The sequence below is a fragment of the Trifolium pratense genome, linkage group LG3 (assembly GCF_020283565.1).
Source record: "Trifolium pratense cultivar HEN17-A07 linkage group LG3, ARS_RC_1.1, whole genome shotgun sequence".
Classification (NCBI taxonomy): Eukaryota; Viridiplantae; Streptophyta; class Magnoliopsida; order Fabales; family Fabaceae; genus Trifolium; species Trifolium pratense.
Window position 1 is genome coordinate 33,012,328 of NC_060061.1, and position 24,960 is coordinate 33,037,287.

General features: G+C 33.4%; 2 protein-coding genes across 2 annotated transcripts; both read left to right on the forward strand.

The window, feature by feature from the left end:
- Positions 1-5,884: 5,884 nt before the first annotated feature.
- LOC123913668 (ABC transporter F family member 5-like) lies at positions 5,885-11,251 on the forward strand. The gene is made up of 9 exons (XM_045964483.1): positions 5,885-6,870; positions 7,316-7,657; positions 8,055-8,195; positions 8,277-8,456; positions 8,557-8,712; positions 9,467-9,568; positions 9,660-9,788; positions 10,742-10,846; positions 10,959-11,251. Exons 1-9 carry the CDS (start codon positions 6,019-6,021, stop codon positions 11,052-11,054), a joined length of 2,103 nt encoding a protein of 700 aa, XP_045820439.1. The 5' UTR covers positions 5,885-6,018; the 3' UTR covers positions 11,055-11,251.
- Positions 11,252-14,253: 3,002 nt separating this feature from the next.
- LOC123918352 (programmed cell death protein 2-like) lies at positions 14,254-18,098 on the forward strand. Its single transcript, XM_045970376.1, has 6 exons — positions 14,254-14,661; positions 14,964-15,149; positions 15,253-15,700; positions 15,785-16,022; positions 16,766-16,970; positions 17,673-18,098. Exons 2-6 carry the CDS (start codon positions 15,054-15,056, stop codon positions 17,790-17,792), a joined length of 1,107 nt encoding a protein of 368 aa, XP_045826332.1. The 5' UTR covers positions 14,254-14,661; positions 14,964-15,053; the 3' UTR covers positions 17,793-18,098.
- The last annotated feature ends 6,862 nt before the right edge of the window (positions 18,099-24,960 follow it).

Consider the following 24,960-nt stretch of genomic DNA (forward strand, 5'->3'; position numbering starts at 1 on the left):
ACTTACAATGGAATAAGAATGTTGTTATTTGTGGGAAAGGAGACAAGAAAAATGATGTTTCTTATTTGTGGAATTGAGAATCACACATTTGATTGAAATTCTGAAATTCAAACAGGGAAAAGCAAGAATAGTTTGATGTTGTTTCTTAATAAGGAAATACAAAATATGAACATTGCTTGTAATTTCAGTTTCAATATTATTCACATTATTCACTAACTTATTATTCCTTATTGAAGACAATTCTATTCGAGACCTACACAATGACAATAAAGTATGATAGCTCTCAAAAGAAATTTGTTTGACACAAAAGATCAAAAAAGGGATCTCTGAGTAAGCAGTATCCTTGAACATATTATCACCACTTGTAGAGCTAGCATACTATAACTGAGCCAATTCCATTGGATTATTTGTGTGTGATAGGATATGAGAAAATTGTTCTCCTAAATTTTATAACAAATGATTGTTTATTAACTTGGTTGGTGGGAAATTGAGAATTACATGTTGACTTAAATTCTGAAATACATGATATGAACATTGCTTGTAATTTCAATTCAATATTTTTCACTCACTCTGACCGTAAATTAATTTAGTAAATTCACTTTTGAATTCCAATTTTCGTGCATATAGGTCTTCAGATTAATACATGGGCATAAATATAGGTCTTGTAGAAATTATTAAAAAATATGCGATTTTATTAATATGAGTAAAAATATAGGTCTCATATAAATAGTAGAAATAAAATGTAAAAGTAATATGTAATAGAGTATAATGATTATAATAATATTATTTTATTATAATTTAGTATGAAAAGACAAAATTACCCTTAATTATAATGATGTGTCAAAAAGAAAGAAATGACAAGGAGGGATAATTTGGGAAATTACCCTTAATTATATAAGATAAGTTAAAAAGATTTTTTTCTAGTTTGTTTGTAAAGCAACACGTGGATTGAATAGGGTGATGCGCCACCCAATATAAACACACTCGTGGCATGACAGGGGTGGGCCATAAAGCGCAAGTATGCACCACACAAAACATACTCGACCAAGATAGTTATGGGCTTATGGCTTTGATTTTGGATGATTTTTTAAAACGATTGGAAAAAAATTTATTTTTATAAAAAATTATTTGAAATAATTTCAAAATTTAGTGATTTTTTGAAATTTTGACATTCAAATTTTTTTTTAATAAAATGATCAAATACCTAAAATAATATTTTAGAAATAATTATTCAAATCAAATTTTCATTGAACCTTTTGTAAAAAATTTCTTTGTAAATTTTTTTACACGAAATTATGTAACACTATCAGAATCTATTTAAAAAAAACATATATAACAAATAGGCCCTCTATCTGTTATATCCTTAATCAAGAAATTCAATTTCTCTATGTTTATACTTGATTTTTTTTCATTTTATTAAGTGAATATTTTGTGTACCCAATTATAAAATTTAATCATTTTTTAAAAAAAATCGTTGCTCTTAAGCTATTTTTGGATTGATGGTACATAATGAAACGGAGCGGAATAAAATAAAATGGAATGGAATGAAGCGGGACGGAATGAAACATAAACTTCATTCCATTGTTTGGACAATTTTATAAAGTGGTTGTATTCTATCTCATTCACTCCAAATTGGAGAGGAAGAAAAATGAGAGAAAATAATGGAATGAGGTGGAATGAATACCATCATATACCACTCCATTCCACTCAATTTTAAAAAATCCAAACAATGGAACCTAGGGGTGATCGTATCCGAACCAATCCAAAAGTAAAACCGCAAATCGAACCAAACCAAACCGAAAACCGCAAAAACCGCATTTGGTTTGGATGTATTTGGATGGCTTTCTTACTGAACCGCAAACCGCAAAACCGCAAACCGCAAAAACCGCGGATAACCGTAAAAACCGCATTAAGTTACTATTATATATTTATATTCCAATATCGTAAAAGAAAATATATTTATATTCCAATATACATGCCCAATTACCAAGTCAGTCGACCAAATTAATCGAACTTCAAGTTGTTTTTATTTTTTGTACTGAAATTTTATTTTGGTGTTGTAATGTTATTTTAAAGGTTTAACTACACATTTGGTCCCTTACGTTTATTTTAAGTTTCAATTTGGTCCCTTACGTTTAAGAAGTATCAATTTGGTCCCTTACGTTTATTTTAGGTTTCAAGTTAGTCCTTTCCGTCAATTTTGTCACATGTGGCAGTCAATTTGCATATGTGGACAGACACGTGGCACTTGGACACACTGACACGTGTACTGTTCAAACGGTGTTAATGACAAAACTAACGGAAATGACTAACTTGAAACCTAAAATAAACGTAAGGGACCAAATTGATACTTTTTAAACGTAAGGGACCAAATTGAAACCTAAAATAAACGTAAGGGACCAAATGTGTAGTTAAGCCTATTTTAAATAAACAAATTTTATCGGTACCGTGATGTTATTTTGAAAATTCAATTTTTTTATATATTTAAAATTGTAAGTTACTATAATGTTATTTTGGATAAATAATTTTTGTTGGTACTACAATGTTATTTTGGAACTTCAATTTTTTATTTTTTTTTTATGCTTAAAATTGTTCGGTACAATCGTTATGTTTTAAACCGCACCAACCGAACCGATCCAAACCGCATTGATTTGGTTTGGTTTGGTTTGGATGACTTTTTAAAAATCAACCGAACCAAACCGAACCGCATGCATTTTTATCTCGCGGTTAGGATGACTTTTATGCTCAAAACCGAACCAAACCGTACCGCGATCACCCCTAATGGAACCTGTCTCCATACCACTATATACTCCTCGATTCCATCTCATTCCACCAATCCAAACAGAGTATTAATGAGCAACAAACTCTCTTTAAAGATGCTTCAAAAGACGAATTTAAAGCTTACAATTTCCTCAATGATATAAATATCAAATTTCATTGTTAAATTTTATCTTTGTAAGAGAAAAAGAAGATTGTTCAATATTATCAATATTTTTGGTTCATACTTTTATTTTTTCTCACTCATTGATATTAACTAATAATCATAATAATTATAAGATAAGTGCTAAGCACTGTCTCTTAAACATTAGTTAATTACTTAACAAAAAAAAACATTAGTTAATTATATTAATAAAAAAAATTATTTTAAAATTTGTGTATTCAATTTAATACTTTCACAAGTGTTTCAGTAACACTGTTTAACATAACCCTAATTATAATTTATATATTTTACTGTGTTATATTATGATTTTTTTTACGGGAGTTATATTATGATAATACTCCTATACTGTAATATATTATGCTATTCAGTATGATCATTATTTTTACAAGAATTATATTATGCTATTTACTATGATCATTTTTTTTACAATAAATTATATTATGATAATATAATGTAATATATTGTACTATTATTTTGTCTTAATATTCTGATTTTAAAATAAAAAAGAACATTAAAATTCAGACTTTCAGAGCATTGGAAGGTAACTAAAGATAGTTATTAATCACTTTTTTTACCATAAAATAAAACACATTTATTTGTTAAATAAGATTAACTCTAATAAGTAAACCAAAATATTGAGCTTAAATAGCAAATGAATTTTCGTTATGATGTTTGAGAGTAATCGAGTTCGATTTTTGGTGAAAATATTTTTTGACAAAACTTTATTTAAGAACATTTATAAAGTACATATTTAAGAGAGTTTCATAGAATAATGATTTATTTTTTAGGTTTAAATGCAGTTTTGCCCCCTCTATTTTGATTAAATCGGAATTTTACCCCCCCCCCCCGGATTTAAAACGCGGACTTTTACCCCCCTGTTTTATAATTTTTTGGATTTTGCCCCCCCTAAAATTCTGCTTTTGAGTCACAACTTCAAAGCTTCGCACACAACTCAATTTGGATCAATAATTCACCAAATGGATATCGAAATGACCGTAATCGAGTTATCTTTCCACAGAATCAAACCCCACTAAATTTGGAGTTACAAAGAGAGATTAATTACCGTTTTAGTGAAGGTATGTCCCCAAAATTTCTGCACAAAATCTGCTTTCGAGTCACAACTTCAAAGCTTCGCACATAATTCCATTTGGATCAATAATTCACCAAACGGATACCGAAATGACCATAATTCCATTTCGGTATCCGTTTGGTGAATTATTGATCCAAATTGAGTTGTGACTCGAAAGCAGATTTTTGCAGAATTTTGGGGGACATACCTTCACTAAAACGGTAATTAATCTCTCTTTGTAACTCCAAATTTAGTGGGGTTTGATTCTGTGGAAAGATAACTCGATTACGGTCATTTTGATATCCGTTTGGTGAATTATTGATCCAAATTGAGTTGTGTGTGAAGCTTTGAAGTTGTGACTCGAAAACAGAATATTAGGGGGGGCAAAATCCAAAAAATTATAAAACAGAGGGGGTAAAAGTCCGCGTTTTAAAATAGGGGGGTAAAATTCCGATTTAATCAAAACAGGGGGGGCAAAAATGCATTTAAGCCTATTTTTTATTTTTTCTTCTCATTGGATGAACTATGGTAGGGTGGGTAGGTAGCAATGAAATTGTTCAAGTACCTTTTATTTAAGTTACCGAATCATCATTTAATGCTGACTTGCTTAAGTGAGCATATTTAAATTATGGAAAATGCTAAACAGTGCTGGACATTGGTTAAAGATATCAAAATGAAAATTTTATCTTGAAAATTATGAATTCAATACCTTAAAGATGTAAAAAGTTATTATCTCTCATCATTAATTTTGTTATTTCTTTCTTTTTTTAGTATGCTTAACTAGTGCTTCGGGGATACTGTTTAGCATGACACTTAAATTATTTTGTATAAAAATATGAGTTGCTTAAAAGTTGCATTATTTTATATCATTGATATAAAATGTGTATGAGTTACATGAGTATAATTTTGTATGAAATAAAAAAATTTATAAATGATCTATATGATATAAACTTTCAATTCAACAATAAATTTTGTAAAATTCATATTTGATACAATGAAATCACTAACTTGTGCACTGTGCACCATATGGTGCATGCACGTTAGAAGTTGCCTATAAATATTAGTTGTTTTGCATATATATCAATTGCATGAGTATGACATGATATTATAAAAATCACTGTGCATAAAACTAAAGATGATTTTTTTGCAAAATTATCATTAGAGATGCTCCAAGTGTTAAGCTTAATTTATAGTTGAATTGATTAAGAATATTCAACTTCAATTCTTACCCAAAGTAATTATCATATAGATTTTATTAAAACCAAAATATATTTATTGGCTAAATCCAAAAAATGAAATGGTAAAATATATGGAAATATTTTTTTTTTAATAAATAGAAAGACATTTGACAAACAACTCAAATTCAAACATGCAATAGGTATATCATACTTTTGCTCAAAAAGGTATATCATACTTAAATAGAAATTTTTACAGTAAGGGATTTTTCTGCAATTCGTGTTTGTTGATTATTTCCTATCATCGATACGTCATTTAAAACATTTCACGTTAGAATTCTTAATTTAAAAATTTGAAAAAAAAAATCAAAACTAGTTAATTTTAAATGAGAATGAGAAAATCAATTTCATAAATAAGTGAGAATATGAATCAAAATTGTAATCAAACTAATTATAAAGTAAAAAGAAATTTATTCACCAATCGTTAGTTAGTTCAATGATGGTTGACGCTTAATTTGGTAGGAAAGACCACGATTCAATCCCCGCAATTACGATCGGGAGGAATCTGAAATCACTTGATGTCAGAACTGATTACAAACCAGATTAAATCGATAGTGAAAGAAAATAAAAAAAAAGAAATTTATTCGAAAAAGAAAGAAAAAATAAAAAATAAAAAATAAAAACTCCATTAAATTCACTAGCCGCAGAATTTTGCCAAACATTTTGGTGGGGTAGAGAAGCTTCATCATCCTCCTTTCTCTGCCTCACACCTCTTCTTCTTCTAGCTAAACATTCATCTCTAACCGTCGAAAATATTCCGATCATCAAACACAATGGAATTAGCCGGTAAACTCCACCACCTCGACCTCACCGGAGCATTCATTCTAGACTCACGACGTCTACCACGCACCCTAACTCACACTCATCTCACCCCTAAACCCAACACTAACACTAATTTAGTTTATCCCAATCGATTCTTTACCTCAAAAAAACCTAATTACACTTCACGTTTATCCGCTGTAACAGCAGTCGACGATACTCCAATAGCAGAAGACGATATCGAGTCTCTATTTTCCAATACTTCAACCGATGAACGACGCGGCAAGAATAAACAATCAAGTACAGGAGCTTCAAGCGTTTCTTCTGGTGTGAAGTTGGAAAATATAAGTAAAACTTATAAAGGTGTTACGGTTTTGAAAGAGGTTAATTGGGAAGTGAAAAAAGGAGAGAAAGTTGGTTTGGTTGGTGTAAATGGTGCGGGGAAAACGACTCAAATGAGGATTATTGCTGGTCTTGAAGAACCGGATTCGGGGAATGTGATAAAGGCGAAACCGAATATGAAAATTGCGTTTTTGAGTCAAGAATTTGAGGTGTCACAGAGTAGGACTGTGAGGGAGGAGTTTATGAGTGCTTTTAAAGAGGAAATGGAGGTTGCTGGAAGGTTGGAGAAAGTGCAGAAGGCTCTTGAGGGTTCTGTTAATGATTTGGAGTTGATGGGGAGGCTTTTGGATGAGTTTGATTTGCTTCAGAGACGAGCACAAGCTGTGAATTTGGATGTTGTTGATTCGAAGATTAGTAAATTGATGCCTGAGCTTGGTTTTGGTACCGAGGATTCGGATAGGTTGGTTGCTTCTTTTAGTGGTGGATGGCAGATGAGGATGTGTCTTGGCAAGATTCTACTTCAGGTATATTGCACAACATAGTATACTCTATTGGGCTATAATATAAGTTACATACACCGAAAAATGACACTAATACTAATTTGAGAAAATCGAATAAATGAATGTAATGCATGCGTTAGTGTTGGAGACCGACACACCTTCAATTGAAAGTGTCTGTGCTACATAGGTGATAGGTATAGGGTATTGCAAATTGCATTTTTGTTGAGAGACAGTGATTCTAGCGTAGGTATATGGTTAATAATTAGGAAGATAATCTTTACGACTCATTTATATTTAAATGATAGATCAATGAAGGGTAACCTTAGGCTGTACCTATTATTAACCATATGCTCTAATTGTGATATAACCAATGTTACTTGATGTGCATATATATCTTTGATGTTGATTACAGTGTGTTTGAAGGTGAAAGTGTTGCTGATAAGAATGACAATGTGTCTTTAATTTGCAGGAACCAGATTTGTTGTTGTTAGATGAACCGACTAATCACCTTGATCTTGACACCATTGAGTGGCTTGAAGAATATCTTAACAAGCAGGATGTGCCGATGGTTATCATTTCCCATGACAGAGCTTTTCTCGATCAACTATGTACAAAAATTGTGGAAACTGACATGGGTGTATCCAGGACATTTGAGGGAAATTATTCTCAGTATATACTTTCAAAGGCAACTTGGATTGAAACACAGTATGCTGCATGGGAGAAGCAGCAGAAAGAAATTGAACATACAAGAGAATTGATAAGTAGGTTAGGTGCCGGAGCAAGTTCGGGCCGCGCCTCTTCCGCTGAGAAGGTATATGTGATCAACTATTTAATTTAGATATAACATTGTTTGTACTAAATGTTAACAAGTCAAATGCACTCATTAAATGGGTCAAGAACCAATTCTCCCAAAATCATAAGGATCAAGATTCATGAATTTATTTATCTAGCACTGTGATTGCCATAAGTTTAAGTGACCTTAAATAATATTCACTTAAATAACTTAAAAACAGTACAGTTGTGTTTTTTTTTTTTTGATCAAACAGTACAGTTGTGTTAATTACTGAAATAGTTGCAAATTGCAATGCATCCTTCCACATTGTAAATATTACTGTAATGTTTTGTTGTTCACTTATATTTATTTTTTGACTCATTGTTCACTTCTTATGCTATTTGCTTAATAGAATTTCCTTCGTATGTGACAACAGAAATTGGAAAAACTTCTGGGAGAGGAACTAGTAGAGAAGCCATTTGAACGGAAACAAATGAAAATCAGGTTCCCTGTGCGTGGAAGCAGTGGAAGATCTGTTGTAACAGTTAGGAACTTGGATTTTGGATTTGAGGATAAAGTGAGTTAGCGTGATATTTTTATATAAAAAGTAGTGTTAAAATGTTAAAAGACATCATCTGATCAAGTTTTTCTGTGCCAGACACTTTTCAACAAGGCAAATCTTACACTTGAAAGGGGAGAAAAGGTTGCCATTCTCGGTCCAAATGGATGTGGCAAGAGTACTTTACTAAAATTGATTATGGGTTTAGAGAAGCCAACTGGCGGTGAAGTTATCCTTGGGGAGCACAATGTATTGCCTAACTATTTTGAGCAGAATCAGGTTCGCCACTTTAACTGAGGAAATGCTAACTGGTGCCATCAGTTCCAATTCTTCATTTCAAAACTTTTATATTTTAGTGCTGACTTGATTTATTTAACAGGCTGAGGCGCTTGATCTGGAAAAGACAGTGCTTCAGACAGTAGAGGAAGCTGCAGAGGACTGGAGGAGTGACGATATTAAAGGACTTCTTGGGCGTTGTAATTTTAAATCTGATATGCTTGATCGTAAAGTTTCTCTATTGAGTGGTGGTGAGAAGGTAATATCTAGATCTGTGTTTTCTTTTCCAGTTGACATTCAGTTAGCATTTGTGAACAATCGGAGCATTCAAATTCTTGCTTATTTGTGTTATTTCTATGATTGAATGGTTTGTTTTTTCAACATCAAGTTTGTAATTCATATGTAATTAGGTTTAACCGAAAGTTGCTTCTTTACCCGCAGATTAGATGAAATTGCTGTTAAATGCACTAGACATTTTGAAAACCTTTTTTGCTCTCCTTTGAAAGGTGGTTGTTTGTTGCTTGAGTAGTATCTTTAAAATGTCTGTCTTTAGAGAAATTTAAGAAACAATAATTAAAATAGCCATGATGATGTTAAGATGCATAATCCAACTTCGAATGTTGAGGTAGTGGATTCTTTTTCTCCCTCTCTTGGCAAATGATTTGACAATTTTGGGAGATATTCATATTCGTGCACCCTTTGGGCATTTCATGTACTGTAGCGTCAACCGTCAAGTACAGTATATATATAAATTCTTTTAATTTCATTAGGCATGATTTATTCCTGCCAAAAAAAGAAGGAAACATGGTGCTATTAAGTTCTGGCAACGGCAGGGTCTGGGTAGGGTCAAATAAGCGCCTCTGTTTTACTCCTCACAAATATATAATTTTTAAATTAAACTGTTTACATGCTTCTATGATAGCTTCCCTAGTTTCATTACGGTATTCTACTCTCTTTCTCACTAAATCCGTATTATGCAAAACTATTTGGAGTTAATAGTCTTGTTTTACTAGGCACGATTGGCTTTCTGCAAATTCATGGTAAAACCATCAACTCTGCTTGTTTTGGATGAACCAACCAATCACTTGGATATACCTTCTAAAGAAATGCTTGAGGTCTGCCTCCTTTTTTCTTTTTTACATTTCTATGCATTTAATGCTCACTATCACCCATCAGCCTAGTAATGTTTCATAATTCTTCTATCAGGAGGCAATATCAGAGTATGAGGGCACTGTTATCACAGTATCTCATGATCGGTACTTTATAAAGCAGATAGTTAATAGAGTGATTGAAGTAAAAGATTGCGATTTACAGGATTATGCTGGGGATTATAATGTAAGTCATTCGATTTCCCCCTCTCTGCCACTATCTTTTCTGCAGTCCATTGACTGTGTAAATATACTTGTTTTTTTTTAAGATTTGGAGTTAGTTGAAACAGGGTAACTGAACTTTATTCTTGATATAATCTGTTTTAGTAAATGTGTTATTAGTTGGATTCTTGGCAGTATTTTGATGTTTAATACTATCTAGATTCAATGGATGCCCGACTTCACTCAATTCTCACTTTTCTTAATTATCTGCATTGCCCTCTTCTAGGTGATCTTGTTTATAATTGGTCTCATTTCTCCCATCATATTGTAAAATTTGAGTAAAATTGTGTAACTCTTTTTATCCCTGACAGATTTCTTCACTTCATTTTGGTTCCTTTGTGATACGGATTTAACATTTTCACCAACATATCTGAATTTTAAATCGAGTTTTTTTTTCCTTTCAAACATAAAATATAATAATGAAGTGAACAGTCTGCTGGATCCTTTGCTCAATTTGTCGCAGTCTTTCATCACACAAGTGGAAGGATATAGGGACAGGAATAAAAAGTGAGTATAAAAAATGATAGTGATTAGTGAGTACACCTGTGAGGGATCAAAATGGCAAAACAACTTAGATTTGATTGGAGAGGGTCAAAAATATTTTTTTACTAACATAAAGGGGCAAACTGTTGCTAATGCCCTCACTGGAGGGATTCATGGAATAATGGATGATCTATGTGTGTTTATGTAGATAGCCTCTTATATTGTATTTTAGATGTGTTTATGTAACTTAATTTTGAGGGTATAATTTATCATGTTAATGGCAAATTTGCGATAGTTTCTGAAGCTATTTGTTCATTGAATGATTTAATTTTAATGGACACTTTAAATGGTAATATTCTACAGAATAATGTTATCCGATTTTGTATATAATGGATTGTATAGGCTTCTAACAAGTATGAGTCTGAAAATTTGCAGTATTATTTGGAGAAGAATCTTGATGCTAGGGAAAAGGAGCTTGAACGCCAGGCAGAGCTTGAGGACAAAGCTCCTAAATTGAAAGCCAAATCTAAGATGTCCAAGGTAAACTTCTTCTTTCAAACAGATATGAATGAGGCGGTAGATAGTATCAAAGAGTTTCTATGATAAATTATAAATTCCATTACTTTACTTATTTATTTAATTGCAATATCAGGCTGAGAAAGAAGCAAGGAAGAAGCAAAAGATGCAGGCCTTTCAGGCAGGAAAACAGAAGTCTAAAAGTGCAAAAAACTCAAAGAGATGGAATTGAGTAGTAACCCATTCCATTACACCATATAAGAAGAGCACAATCTTAGACTTGTTCACTGCGTGAGGAGGATAGATGGTGAAGTAGCATATTGAGTTAGCTACTGCCTTTGTATATATCATGTCTCAATGTACTAACTTTGAATATAATTGATGATTAGAATATAGAAAAGCTCGATTATAGCATTTGTGATGATTCCAGTAAAGTTTGCAGTCTCAACAACTACTTGTTTTCAGTAATTAGAAGGGAAAAAAAAACTGTTTCGCCGGACCTGTAGAGCATCATGGTTTTTTTCAGTAATAAAACACATTAGCTAATTTTCGTAGTTAATTCAACTTTTTCTAGTGGTGTGAGGAGTTCATGATTCTTAAATTTTTAGGGTGGTTAGTCATCCTTGTTTTCCCTAGGATCAAAGAGTTTAGTTGGATTCCTACTTAATGCGATATGATTAAGGGCAATAGATGGTGCTACTAGAGGTTGTCCTAGATGACATTATACCTAGAAAAATTTATTTGACATAAAGTAAGTGTATGTATAGAATCCACATTTAGATGGTCTATTCGCATGATTGGAAAGAAGTTACTAACTGGAAATGAGAAATACTTTCAATCTCAGAAGTTTTCTTATAACTCATCTATTTTCTTTCTAAAATTTCATATCTCTCTCTCGTTATCAACTCTTTATCACTTTTAACTTTTAAGTATCTTTAATTCAATCAAACGGCATAGTACAAAGTGTAATATGATGAAATAAGCGAGGACAAATTGTGGATAGTTCTGCTTTTGCAAGGGAATGAGCTACACCAATCACGTGGTGCCTAAGACAACTTACGCTGAAGTTGAGAAATAGGAAATAATGTTTTAGACAATATCTAATAATCATTGTAAAATTCAAAAGGTATTTAGAAGACCTATAATTCAATCTCGACATCCAATGAAGGACCTTTTAGAAGACCCATAGCCAATGGAAAAATGCAATAAATCTTAGTGGAAAGAAAAACACCTGAATGATTCCGCAAACACATACCGAAAATTGTCTGCTTCCTCAATGATGGCGGCAGGTCTCTTTTGTGGGAGGAGGAGTTGCATATGGTTGTCTGATCCTAACGCGGTCAGCGGAGCTTATCATTTGTTAACTCACATCGTTCCGTTAGCAGTGGCTGTCCACAATCGCGTTATTTGGAACAAAATTACTCCCATGAAAGTGTCTCTTTTTGATGGGAGGATATTCAATAATAAGCTTCCAACAAAAGATAATTTGATTCGTCGAGGAATGACTCATTTGGATTCGATATTATGTGCAGGTGGTGTGGAGTCGCTGAAACTTCCAACCATTTGTTTTTTGGCTGTAATTTTTCTCATTTTCTCTGCAATAAAAGTCTTCATTGGTTAGATGTGTATAGTCCATTATCAAATGTTGTTGGTGGCCACGCTTCACAATTTTATAATGTTTATGTTTTTAGTAAAGAGGTTCGATTAGGTTTACAAACTAGTTTGGTTGACTTGCTGTTGGATTCTCTGGAAAGAGAGAAACAATCGGATTTTTGTTGATAAAGATTCTTCGGTGGAAATGTCGTTTGACAAGGTGAAAAGATTATAGTGGTGGTGGTTGAAGACTAGAAAGAAATGTTTTAATTCTGATTTGAATATGTGGTGATTAAATTGATTGCTTTGTTTAGGATTTTAATTGAGCTTCTGAACGTTGATGCTGTTGCATCTTTTGCAACCTCTTGTAAACTCATTAGTTAAGCACATCATTGTGCCTAATATTTCAATTATAGCATATTTCTTGAGGAATTCTAATATAGGCACAAACCTAAATAAAAAATATTTGAATACACATGATTAAAAAAGTTTAAATATAAAAAGGGTCATGCTAACCGGTGCCCCCGGGGCACTGGTTAAGGAAACCAAAAAAGGAAATTTTAAAATTGAAAATAACACTTTTTAGACTTTCGAGGCGTTGACTGCACAAACTTCAATATGATATTACTATATTTGGTTCCTTAAACAGTGCCCCGGGGGCACTGTTTAGCATTTTCCATATAAAAAAACTAGTCACATCATTTAACATCATTTCATTATCATTTCTATTAATTTTTTAAAAAATTATGCGTGTACCTAAAATATAAAACATTTAGGCTTGTGCCCAAGCAATAATACCTCATATTTCTTTGACTTCTCTAAAAAAGAAAAATCACTTCAAATTTGTCATGAATATACAATTGTATTATGGTTTTGATTTATTTTTTTTGTCATTTTTTTTTTTTAACTTTTACGTCAATAACAAGAGAGTAAATGGTAAAAAAAGATTTTCTTATCACGTGTTTTTGTTTTCTTTTTCTTTTAAGTTTTCCTCTTGCTTTAAAACATGTGCTAGAATATGATGTAAGAGGTGCTTGTTTGACTTGCTATTACAGTATAATTTTTTTAGCAACTTTAATTTTATAATTTAATTCCTTTTCTTATGTAAAAAAATATTTAATTTTTTTTACTAAAATTTTGTAAAGAGTCTTGTATTAAATTAAAGAGAAAAAAATGTACCAAAAAAATTAAAGAGAAAAAATGCAAATGCAACGAAAAAATTAGAAATTAAAAGTGAAAAAAATAAAATAACAAGGGAGTATTATTATTAAATAACTAGCGGGCCAGCCTGTGTCTAACTTATGTACCCAAAAAAAAGATACGCCTTATGTTATGGTGAGTTTGTTAATAAAAGATTTTTGTTGCTACTAAAAAAAAGCAAGGGTAATGTTGGTATTATGAAAATTCTACCCCAAAACTCATGTATTCTTTTTATATATTATAATATAGAATAGATATAGATGAAAAAACCATAAAAAAAAAGAGAGGAAGTTAAGGGCAATTATGGAATAATTAAAAAACCATAAAGGAAGTTAAGGGCAAAATGGACCAAAAAAAATCCAGGCCAAACTCCCTTATCCCCTTTATATATTGTTATAGATAAAGAAGAACCCACTTGGATTGGTCTAGTGGTATTGACTTGGAATCTAAAAGTGTGCTCCTCCTTAAGATCTCACAAGTTTGATTATCTCCGATTTGAGTAGACTAATTTGCTTCTTAAAAAATTAAAAAAAATTGAAAAGAAAATGTACTCTAACCTTAGAGCAGCTTTGCTCCTTTTTCATTTTATTCCTGTTGATTGCACATTTTAGTGACATATGGAAAAAGTAAAATTAAATGGCCGAGATTAAATGGTTACAATTAATTATTTGTTTTTAATAATAATAACAAAAAATTGTCCTCGTCTTCTCTCCTCTCTCTGAAACAACACTAACGCAGTTTCATCTTCTCAATCTTCCTCTCTCCGCCGTTGCTGCCATCTCCACCACAGCCCACGTCATCCGTCCTAACGGCATTTTTCTTCCTCTCTTCTGCTACACAGCGGCGTTCTTCTTCCCCTCTCTAACCTAACCTTTTGATCGGTTGTTCGGCGTGGTCGCTATTGCGAAGTAAACACTCTGAGACTACCATCTAAACTCCCACAAAGTTAACAAACAGAGGCAGTGAGTGCAGTGTGCACCCAGATGCGAACAGTGCATCCATTGATTTCCCTCAAATACTACTGCTCTGCCGCGTCGTTCTTCATCGTTAGTCTTCCTCTTCACTTTATCTTATATTTTATGTTTTTCACATTAAAATTCAATATAGTACTTCATTACTATCTCTTTGCTCAGTTGCTTAGTTAATACCTAAATAATCTCAATAAGACAGAATCTTTAACCTTTTTTTTTTTTTTTTTTTAATTTTTAATTTAATGGCAAATTGTTAACCTTATTATTTGAGATAGTGTTTTTGTAGAGAACGAGACAAAAAATATGCTTATGATTACTATACTTTTGATTTATGCATTATTAAAATTTGTTTTGACAACCCAAGTTTTTTATTCAAGTTCCGCCGCTGGACCTGACTACGACTTAGGAGGAAAAGGAAGAAGCAAAGCACTGTTTCACTCAATTTAGCTTTCTCCCTCACAACAGTAATGATGGGTAAAGTTTTGCTAGGAATGCCGGGGCCATGGGCCGATGACTACCGCGAACCATCTGATCCTTATACTACTAAAATCGGAGGCCTCCCTGTAATTCATTTCTTCAACTTTTGTGTGTGTGAAGACTTAGTTCTGTAATTGCAACTTCAACTGTAACTGATTTGCTTTTGTATTCTAATAATATTAATAACAGGACTGGCCCCTTCCCAAGGATGCCATCAATACTGATTTACTTCGCTGTGCTACCTGTGCCAATAGCCTCTCCCTCGTTGCACAGATTTATGCTCCTCTATCTCATCATCATCGCATTCTTTTCATTTTCGGTTGTGTTTCGCCCAAATGCGCAACCTCTTGGCGAGTTCTTCGACTTCAGAAACTTGCTGACGTGGAAACCTCTCAACATAAACAAGTCGAAGTTCAAAATCCCAACTCAGGGGATGATGAAGACGAAAGTGATGATGACATGAGTTTTGAAGAACTGGCCAATGCACTTTATCAAGCTGGGACTTTGGCTTCTTCTAATTCTAAATCTAAGAGCAAGAAACAAAAGAAAAAGCGCCAACACAAATTCCCTACATCTTCTCCGTATCCAGAACCAACAACAGCTTCTGAAGATGTTAACAATCATAATGATATTCCAGGTGCAGAAAATATGATTTGGAATATGTAAATTAATTTTTACTTTGTAACATTATTGATTTTGTGCTAACATTGGTTATTTTCAGTGGTGCCTTGCTTTTATATATACACACAAGAAGAGCCATCTACATGGGATCTTAGTTCTGTATGTTCTAGCTACTCATCACTTTCTATTAAGGAGAATGGAAATTCTGCTGAGGATAATATGCAAGCAGAAGAAACCTGGGAAAAGGAACAATATGAATATGATAAAGCTTTGACAGCTGATAGAACATACCTCAAGTTCAAGAAACGGTTGGATGCGTATCCTGAGCAGTGTTTTAGGTATGTAAGAAATTATGCTTTGGAGTGAACCTACACTTACTACAGAGCTAAATGCACCTGACACATTGATATCACATATTTTGATCCAAACAGTTTCGAAAGTACTGATTAAAGATTTAGAACAGTCCATTGTCTTCTTAGAAAGTGAAAAAATGTGAGACCGGTGTTGCAGTCACACCGGGGTCATAAGGTTGGCTTATAGTTTTAATTGGAGTTTGTTTTTAATTTATAGTCAAATGTTAATGGTTAATTTGTTCGGGGGAGAGAGAGAACTTGTTTGTTGTTAGTAGCAGAGATTAAACACTAGACCTCCTTCAATTAAAGATTGTATGGTTCTGATGTAACTGTTGAGAGCTGTTCAAAGAAGCAATTTCCTCAACTTTACCTATAATTTCTTTCTAATCATCATACTGATTTGGAGTTGCAATAATTTTACCTGGGCTAGGCTTTATGAACATGTAGTAATGTAAATATAATTGTACAAATACACACGAGTTAAGAAAGCTGGAGAAAATTTGGTTTCTCCATCCAGTTCACTCTGTGGCTCCCTTTAGTTGAGTGAAAGCATACTGACCGAGGTTATTTTGATACATACATCAACCTCGCATTCATGCTATCAATTATGTTTTTCCATAGCATCATATCTTTCTTTTTCTCTAATACATTCCTTCCCTATCCTGTGTTTTTCTTCCATCCTAACTCGAGGAACTGCAACGTTCTGTTGTTATTATTCCTTTGTGCAGATATTCGCATGGTGGCAAGCCAATTTTAGCTGTAGCTAATGACATAAACCCTGGAAGTTGCGGGCTCTGTGGCAAACCAAGGCAATTTGAGATGCAACTAATGCCCCCATTACTATACTTTCTACAGGAAGCACTTGCTGACAACCAAAGACAGATGGTTGAAAACTGGGATTGGATGACCCTTCTCGTATATACTTGTCCTGAGGTTGGTATTCTGCCTCTAATAATTTATTGAAATTGTAAATTTATCTAGATAATTAGTCCCTGCCCTTTCACAAATTTGAAAATATTAGGCTTAGTGATGAAAAAGTTGTTTGATGGCAATGGTATCAATTAGTGTTTTCCTGGTAGATATATCAGGCCAATTGCTTTGTTGACTGGGATTAGAAAAGGAGGATTTATGGGTTTGTATGCTTTAGTGTTGTCAATTGCGGATCACAGAAAATAGCTGTTCCGCTATGCAACAGTGCTGTAGCACCTTTTTTTCACAATATTTTGTACTACTATTGTAACACGGAACGATAGCGATATGTTCAAATCCCACTATGCAATAGCCCTATAGCCGCTATTTAACAACACTGGTTGTGCTGGTTACTGACAACATACTTGATTTTCCAACCTTGTTATCTCTTCATGTTAGCCGTAATTTCTTTAATTCCTCCTTGGTTTCTATCTTGATTGTGTTTTGATGCGGAGGAGGATACATCTTTTGCCATGTATATGGAAATTTGACCAATAATTGGTCAATGTTTTACCTGAATATTGCACAGCTGTAGACAAGTAGGCTTGTAGTATGTTTTGTAGGCTTTTTCTCTTACTGGTACGATGTAAGTTTCAGTTTTTGTAGATATTAGAGAATAATACATCTTTTGGTGCATGTTATGTTCTCATGTCTTCGTTTATTCAGAGTTGTTGTGAAGATAAACAAGTGAACTCCAATAGCAATAATGGTTGGATCATAGCCGAGGAAGCTGTCGTAGCTCAATGTGAGGAGTCCATGTCCATTCAACCGGGCTATTTCTCATGATCACTGAGGTTGATGTAAAGAATTTAATACGTTTCTTGCATGAAAATTTTGTGAAGTTTGAGAAGGTAGTATTTAAATTTGAAGGTATTGAGAAAATTGTAGGTTAACCAAAGAAAATGAATCCAGAAAAGTGCGTAGTATGGGGATTGTATTCTACAATGCAAATTTTTGTCAGGTGATTTTTTCGCTTTATCTGGCGTGCCTTGAAATTTTTTGACCTTTTTACCAAACCACACAATTGTTGTAATTTAAATGACTGCTGGTGAAAGTTGTAGCTGAGTCCAAGGAATAAGGACGTTCTTCTTGTATCCAGTGTCTAATACATTTGAGTTTATAAATGCCAAGAGTTTAATCACATAAAATTAACTGTCGCAGATATAGAGCCTTTTGTGTTTTGAATAAAGAAAGTAACTCATTTGTTGCTTACTGATGTGCGGTTCTTGCAAGAGTTTGTTGTAGACAAATACACAATTTGATCTCTCACATGTACTTTGTGTTTTTAATTCCTAAAGTTTGTTGTTACAAAATAGTACGAAACATAATTATTACTATATCATATGGTTTTCAAGAATCTCAATGGAAGATCACACGTAGGTAGAACCCTACCAAGGGAGATGTTTGTACTTTTTTAGTACATGGAATGATGCGAACAATAGAAATTGCATTCCTTGCAATTACCGTCTGATTTCAATTAATGGTTGATATTGTTTAAAACCGATTTAATGAATATGTGAACAAGCCAAAATGAAGTAACTTCATAGTTTTATACTTTTATTAATGAAACAAATTTGGATCCGTAGAAAACCATTTTGGACATTCATTTACAATGTGTTTGGAAACACCAAGTTAAGCAGTCAACTTAAAGCTAGTTCTTGGTCTTGTTGTAGATACCTTTGAATGGTAACCATGAAACTAAAGCTCTCTTAATAATCAATTATCACAGGCTGTAGTTGAAAAGTCACTAGGACCCTGAAATTTAGTGACTAGAGGATGAGATAGATATGTTATCTGTTGGAACTATGAACTATGAACTATGAACAAAAGTGGTAAGATAAGAATGAGAGAAAGGGTAATTTTATTGAATGATCAATTGGTATTCTTTACAATAGTGTAGTGTGGTTTTTATACACAAAATCAATGAGTTAGCATTAACCAACTATGGTTACTTATTAGCATAGTAGTTAACTCAACTAACTAACCTACACACTAACTAATTCTGTTTTACTTGTAAAGCAAGTAACAGCTTTTGCAACAACCAAACTAACTAACTTTGAATTATTCTCAACACACCCCTTTAATTCAAAGTCTCAAGGCTTTGAACATTCATCATTCTTCTCAAATCCTTGAATCTATCAACCTTCAATGGCTTAGTGAGCACATCTGCCATTTGATTCTCTGTGTTGCAGTAGGTCATTTTGATCTTCCCCTTTGTAACTTGATCTCTCAAAAAATGAAACTTTGTTTCTATATGTTTGCTTCTTCCATGAGCTATAGGGTTTTTGGCCAGATTAATGGCTGATTTGTTGTCAACCATTAGCTCTACTTCATGTTCAATATCAATCTTCATTTCCTGCAGTAATGCTAGCAACCAAATTCCTTGGCAAGCAGCATTGCAGGCAGAGATGTATTCTGCCTCACATGTGGATAAGGCAACTACACTTTGCTTTTTTGAACTCCATGAGATTGGACAATTGAACAATGTGAAGATGTATCCCATTGTGCTTCTTCTTTCAACTTTATCACCTGACCAGTCAGAGTCACAATAACCAACAAGCTTCCTTTGGTTCTCATCTGTTTTGGTGTACAAGACACCATAGTCAATTGTGCCCTGTAGGTATCTTAGGATTCTCTTCACTGCTTGCATATGTGACAGTTTAGGTGATTGCATAAATCTGCTGACAATCCCTACACTATGACATATATCTGGCCTTGAATTGCAAGCATATCTAAGGCTTCCTACCATCTGTTTATAGTGAGTACTATTCACAGATTTGCCTTCATCATCAGCATTCAAATTTGATGCAGTTTCCATTGGAGTGTTAGCTGGATTACAATCCATCATGTTGAATCTCTTTAGTATATCTGAAACATACTTCCTCTGATGTATCAGCATACCACTACTTGTCTTAGTGAATTCCAGCCCAAGAAAATATTTCAAACCTCCTAAATTGGTCATGTCAAATTCTGAGCTTAGCAGACTTGTTAGCTTCTTAACTTCATCTTTACTGCTGCCAGTTATTAGTAAGTCATCAACATATAGGCACACTATGCAAAGTCTATTCTGTGATGTACCTTTGACATAGATTCCATGTTCAACAGTGCATTTTGAGTATCCATTTTTGCTGAGAAACTCATCTATTCTCATGTTCCAAGCTCTTGGTGCTTGTTTTAGGCCATACAATGCTTTGTTCAGCTTCAACACATGATCTTCCTTTCCTTTAACTATGAAACCCTGAGGTTGTTCAATATATACTTCCTCCTCAAGTTTGCCATTGAGAAATGCAGACTTGACATCCAATTGAACAAATTCCCAGTCAAAGTGATTTGCAATAGCAACTACTAGTCTCACAGTTTCAATCCTTGCCACAGGTGCAAAGATTTCAGTAAAGTCAATACCTTGTTTCTGTAGGAATCCTTTGGCAACCAATCGTGCTTTGTACTTTGCTATAGTGCCATCAGGTAGGTATTTCAATTTGTATATCCATATGACTGCTATAGGCCTCTTGTTTGCAGGCAGATGGACCAAGTTCCATGTGTTGTTCTTTTCAATTGAGGCTATTTCTTCCTCCATTGCTCCCCTCCATTCTTCATATTTTGCTGCTTGTTGATATGTCAAGGGCTCAGTGTCTACATATAATGCAAAATGCACTATATCACCATCTGGTGTGATCATGTCATCTGGGATTGTTTCATACCCTTGCAGATTTCTGTTTGGAATACCTCCTCTTTCTGATCTTCTGAGTACAACTGGCTCATTTGCAGTTGTTGGAGGTGTTAGCATAGTGTTTTCTTCAGTTGCTTCTTCATCAAGTAACTGAAATGGAACATACTTTTTATCTTGTGCTGTATTTCCATTCCAATCCCAGCTCTTATCTTCTTCAAAAGTGACATCTCTGCTGCTGGTTACCTTTTTTGTGATTGGATTGTAGAGTTTATAGGCACCTGCAGTGTGATATCCTATCATGATCATCATTTCACTTTTATCATCAAGTTTCTTCCTCTTTTGATCTGGTATGTGTCTGTGACAAAGACATCCAAATACCCTAAGATGCTTCACTGATGGTGTGTGACCTGACCAAATTGCTTCTGGTACCTTATCTATTTGCTTTGTAGGACATCTGTTCAGAACATAGCAGGCTGTAACTACAGCTTCACCCCAAAAGCTGTGAGGTAGATTCTTTTCTCTTAGCATGCATCTGGTCATATTCATGATAGTTCTATTCCTCCTTTCAGCCATTCCATTGTGTTGAGGAGTGTATGGAGCTATTATTTCATGCTGAATTCCATTTTCTGAACAAAATGTCTTGAATTCATTTGAGGTGTATTCACCACCACCATCACTTCTTAGAATTTTAATCTTCTTTTCTGATTGCTGTTCAACTAGCAGTTTGAATGATTTAAAGTTCTGAAGCACTTCATCTTTGCTCTTCATTAAGTGAATCCACATCATTCTGCTGAATTCATCAATGAATGATACAAAGTACTTGTTTCCTCCTAAAGATAGTGTGTCAAATGGACCACATACATCTGTATATACTACATCAAGTACCTGCTTGGCTCTCATTGCAATCTCCTTGACAAAGGACTTTCTTGCTTGCTTGCCTATCAAGCAATGTTGACATATATCTCTAGGGATCTTAATTGCAGGTAATCCATTGACCAGTTCATTATTTTGCAGATAACTCAAGCTTTTAAAGTTCAGATGACCATACCTCAGATGCCATAACCAAGCTTGGTCATTGATCTTTATTGTAGCCAGACATTGGGATTGATTTGCAGTCAAGGTGACTTGGAATGTTCTATTCTGAGATAGAGGGGCTCTCAGAATAGTGTTGTTCTGAGAATCATACACTTCCATGATGTTATTCTCCATATGCATAATGAATCCCTTCTCTAGTAACTGTCCCAAACTTAGTAAATTTGTTTTCATGTCTGGTACATATAGAACACCAGTGATGATGGCTTGATTTCCTTTCTTGCCTTTGATCAATACATCACCTACTCCTTCAGCTGGAATTGTTCTATTGTCTGCAAACCTTATTTTAGTTTTTGATGAACCGTTGAAGTTGATTAGCCAATCTCTATGGCTTGTCATGTGATTGCTGCAACCTGTGTCAAGATACCAATGTTCTTGATCATCTTCAATATCTGTAATGGTAGCCATGTACAGTGTTGGATCAACCTCTGAGTCACTATCTTCCTGAGCAATGTGTGCTTCAGCCTTATTCTTTCCTCCATACCTTGGAACCTTCTTGCCTCTGCAATCTTTTGCAAAGTGACCAAACTTCTGGCAATTATAGCACTGTATGTTCTTCAAATTGAACTTCCCTTTCTTATCTTGATTTGATGCAGTGCCTTGAGATGAAGATTCAGCTTGATCATTGTTTTTCTTTGAGTTATCTTGTGAATTATTATTCTTCTTGGACTTATCTTTCCCCTTCCATTTGCCATTGCCTTTCTTTTCTGCATGAGCTTGCAATGCTTGATCAGTGGCCCTATCTTTTGTTCTTTCCATGATTCTTTGTTCATGAGACTCTAGTGTACATTGTAATTCATCCAATGTCAATGTTGACAGATCTTTGGTTTCCATTATTGCAACAGTGATATAATCAAACTTAGGAGATAAAGTTCTCATAACCTTACCAACAATGGTTTGATTGTCACAAGTATCACCACAACTCCTCATCTGATTTGTGATGTTTGTGATCTTGTTAAAGTAATCTGCAATGCTTTCATTGTTTTCCATCTGCAGCAGTTCAAATTTCCTTTTCCAAGTTTGTAATCTAACCTGCTTCAGCTTCTCATTCCCTGAGTGTGCTTTCTCAAGAATGTCCCAACATTCCTTAGCTGATGTTGCATTCTCAATCTTCTGGAAATTCACCAAATCAACACATTGATGAATGAAGAACATTGCTTTGAAATCTTTCTTCTTCAATGCACGATGTGCATTCCTCTGATTTTCTGTTGCATCTGCTGCTAATTCAGTGATAGCAGTTTCAATCACATCTTGTACTTCTTGAAACCCAAATATCACTTTCATTTGCTTATTCCATCGATCCCAATTGCTTGCATCAAGAATTGGCAATTTCCCACCAAAACTGTTGCTTAGTGTTTCTAGTTGGCTTGTCATCTTCTTCTTGAGTTAATTGATCAAATTGCAGTGAATCTTGATCAGTTCTTGAATGCCACGAACCAGGCTCTGATACCAGTTTGTTGGAACTATGAACTATGAACTATGAACAAAAGTGGTAAGATAAGAATGAGAGAAAGGGTAATTTTATTGAATGATCAATTGGTATTCTTTACAATAGTGTAGTGTGGTTTTTATACACAAAATCAATGAGTTAGCATTAACCAACTATGGTTACTTATTAGCATAGTAGTTAACTCAACTAACTAACCTACACACTAACTAATTCTGTTTTACTTGTAAAGCAAGTAACAGCTTTTGCAACAACCAAACTAACTAACTTTGAATTATTCTCAACATTATCCATGTAGGGAACCTTGTTTAGCCAATAGTAATACACAAGAAATGTCGCTTGTGTAGGGAACCTTGTTATTTGAGGAAACGGATTGGGATTTCAAGTTTTATAAAAGAAGAATCCAAAATAGTGGGTAAATGCATAATGCAGTCGGTCTCACCTATTTGCAAGAAGGCTTCTTAGTCATCAAAATTAATTGGTCACTTCCAAAGGACCATTGACCATACTTGCTAGCTAGCTGCTAGTCTAATGTTGGAAGCTAGACTTCAATCCCACTTTATAGGGAGAAATAAATATATTATCTATTCCAAAAGAAAAATAAAGAATCTCAATTATTAACAAAAAACTTAAGTTAGTCTTAACAAAAAAAAATACTTAGGGTCCATTTGAATTTGTCTTATTTTTGAGGTTATGAAAATAGTTTACGCAAATAAATAGACTTTTATGTTAATTTATAAGTTTTCACTAACAAAAATTATATATTTATAAGCTCTTTTTTCACAAACTACCTTGAAAAGTTTATAATAATACATAAATATTTATTTATTTACAAAAGTTGTTTCTCATAAGCTAAAAAATAATTCAATTCGAACGGACCCTTAATTGTTGTCCATGCGAATGAGGCTTTCCTTTTCTAAAAAGTGAATATAAATATTTTTTTTGGTTGACATATAATAATTAATTAGGAGTGTATATGAAATTACCAACTTTTTTATTTTTAATTTTCTATATCAATCTTATATTTACATGAGTACATATGCACTTCCTTTGTACTAACAAATATAAGAAGAAAAAAAGTTCATGTATTCGATCTATATTTAGACTAGTGATATAAATATACTTTTTTTCTTATGTTTTTTGAAATATGTAGTTTGTAACCACATACATCTTTTAAAATTTGAAGAGAAATACCGACAATAAGTGATAGAATATTTAAATTTCTTAAGCAAGTGGTCATAAGCTTTGTCCTGCCTCTTCCATATGAAGAAAATTCACCCGGAAAGGAGAGAATCTATCTTCTACGCCTCACAAATTCTCCGACTGAAATTAATTACTGCTAAATGGAAACTTCGCATCAATAATATTTTTATCAGTGGTTCGATGCGAGCTACATATTTTATTTTCCATTATTTTAATTGAATCGGTATCAATTAAACTCAACATCTTGATTCAATGATGACTATTAACTTTTACTTCCAAGAGACATTGTTTGTCTTTGTGTTTGATTCCAATTTTGGAGGTGTCAAGGTTGATGCTAGAGGTATAAAATTATTGTGTTCAAACTTCAAATATTTTTGGTAGAATTTGTGTCTGCCTCTAAAATAAATTCTAAAGTTAGAATTTGTAACTTTTGACTTCAAACATGATTTTTATATTCAAATTTATTGTGATCACCTATACATATGAGTAGTGTATCAAGATATAAAACCATTTTACATTTCAAATTATTTTTAACTAAAATC

Bases quoted from the DNA above. Each gene is read 5' to 3' on its own strand.
- LOC123913668 (XM_045964483.1), top strand. From the start codon at position 6,019: ATGGAATTAGCCGGTAAACTCCACCACCTCGACCTCACCGGAGCATTC. The intron at 8,713-9,466 runs GTAATATCTAGA...TTGTTTTACTAG, and splicing joins TATTGAGTGGTGGTGAGAAG to GCACGATTGGCTTTCTGCAA. The intron at 10,847-10,958 runs GTAAACTTCTTC...TTGCAATATCAG, and splicing joins CCAAATCTAAGATGTCCAAG to GCTGAGAAAGAAGCAAGGAA.
- LOC123918352 (XM_045970376.1), top strand. From the start codon at position 15,054: ATGATGGGTAAAGTTTTGCTAGGAATGCCGGGGCCATGGGCCGATGAC. The intron at 15,150-15,252 runs GTAATTCATTTC...TATTAATAACAG, and splicing joins CTAAAATCGGAGGCCTCCCT to GACTGGCCCCTTCCCAAGGA. The intron at 16,023-16,765 runs GTATGTAAGAAA...TCCTTTGTGCAG, and splicing joins TATCCTGAGCAGTGTTTTAG to ATATTCGCATGGTGGCAAGC.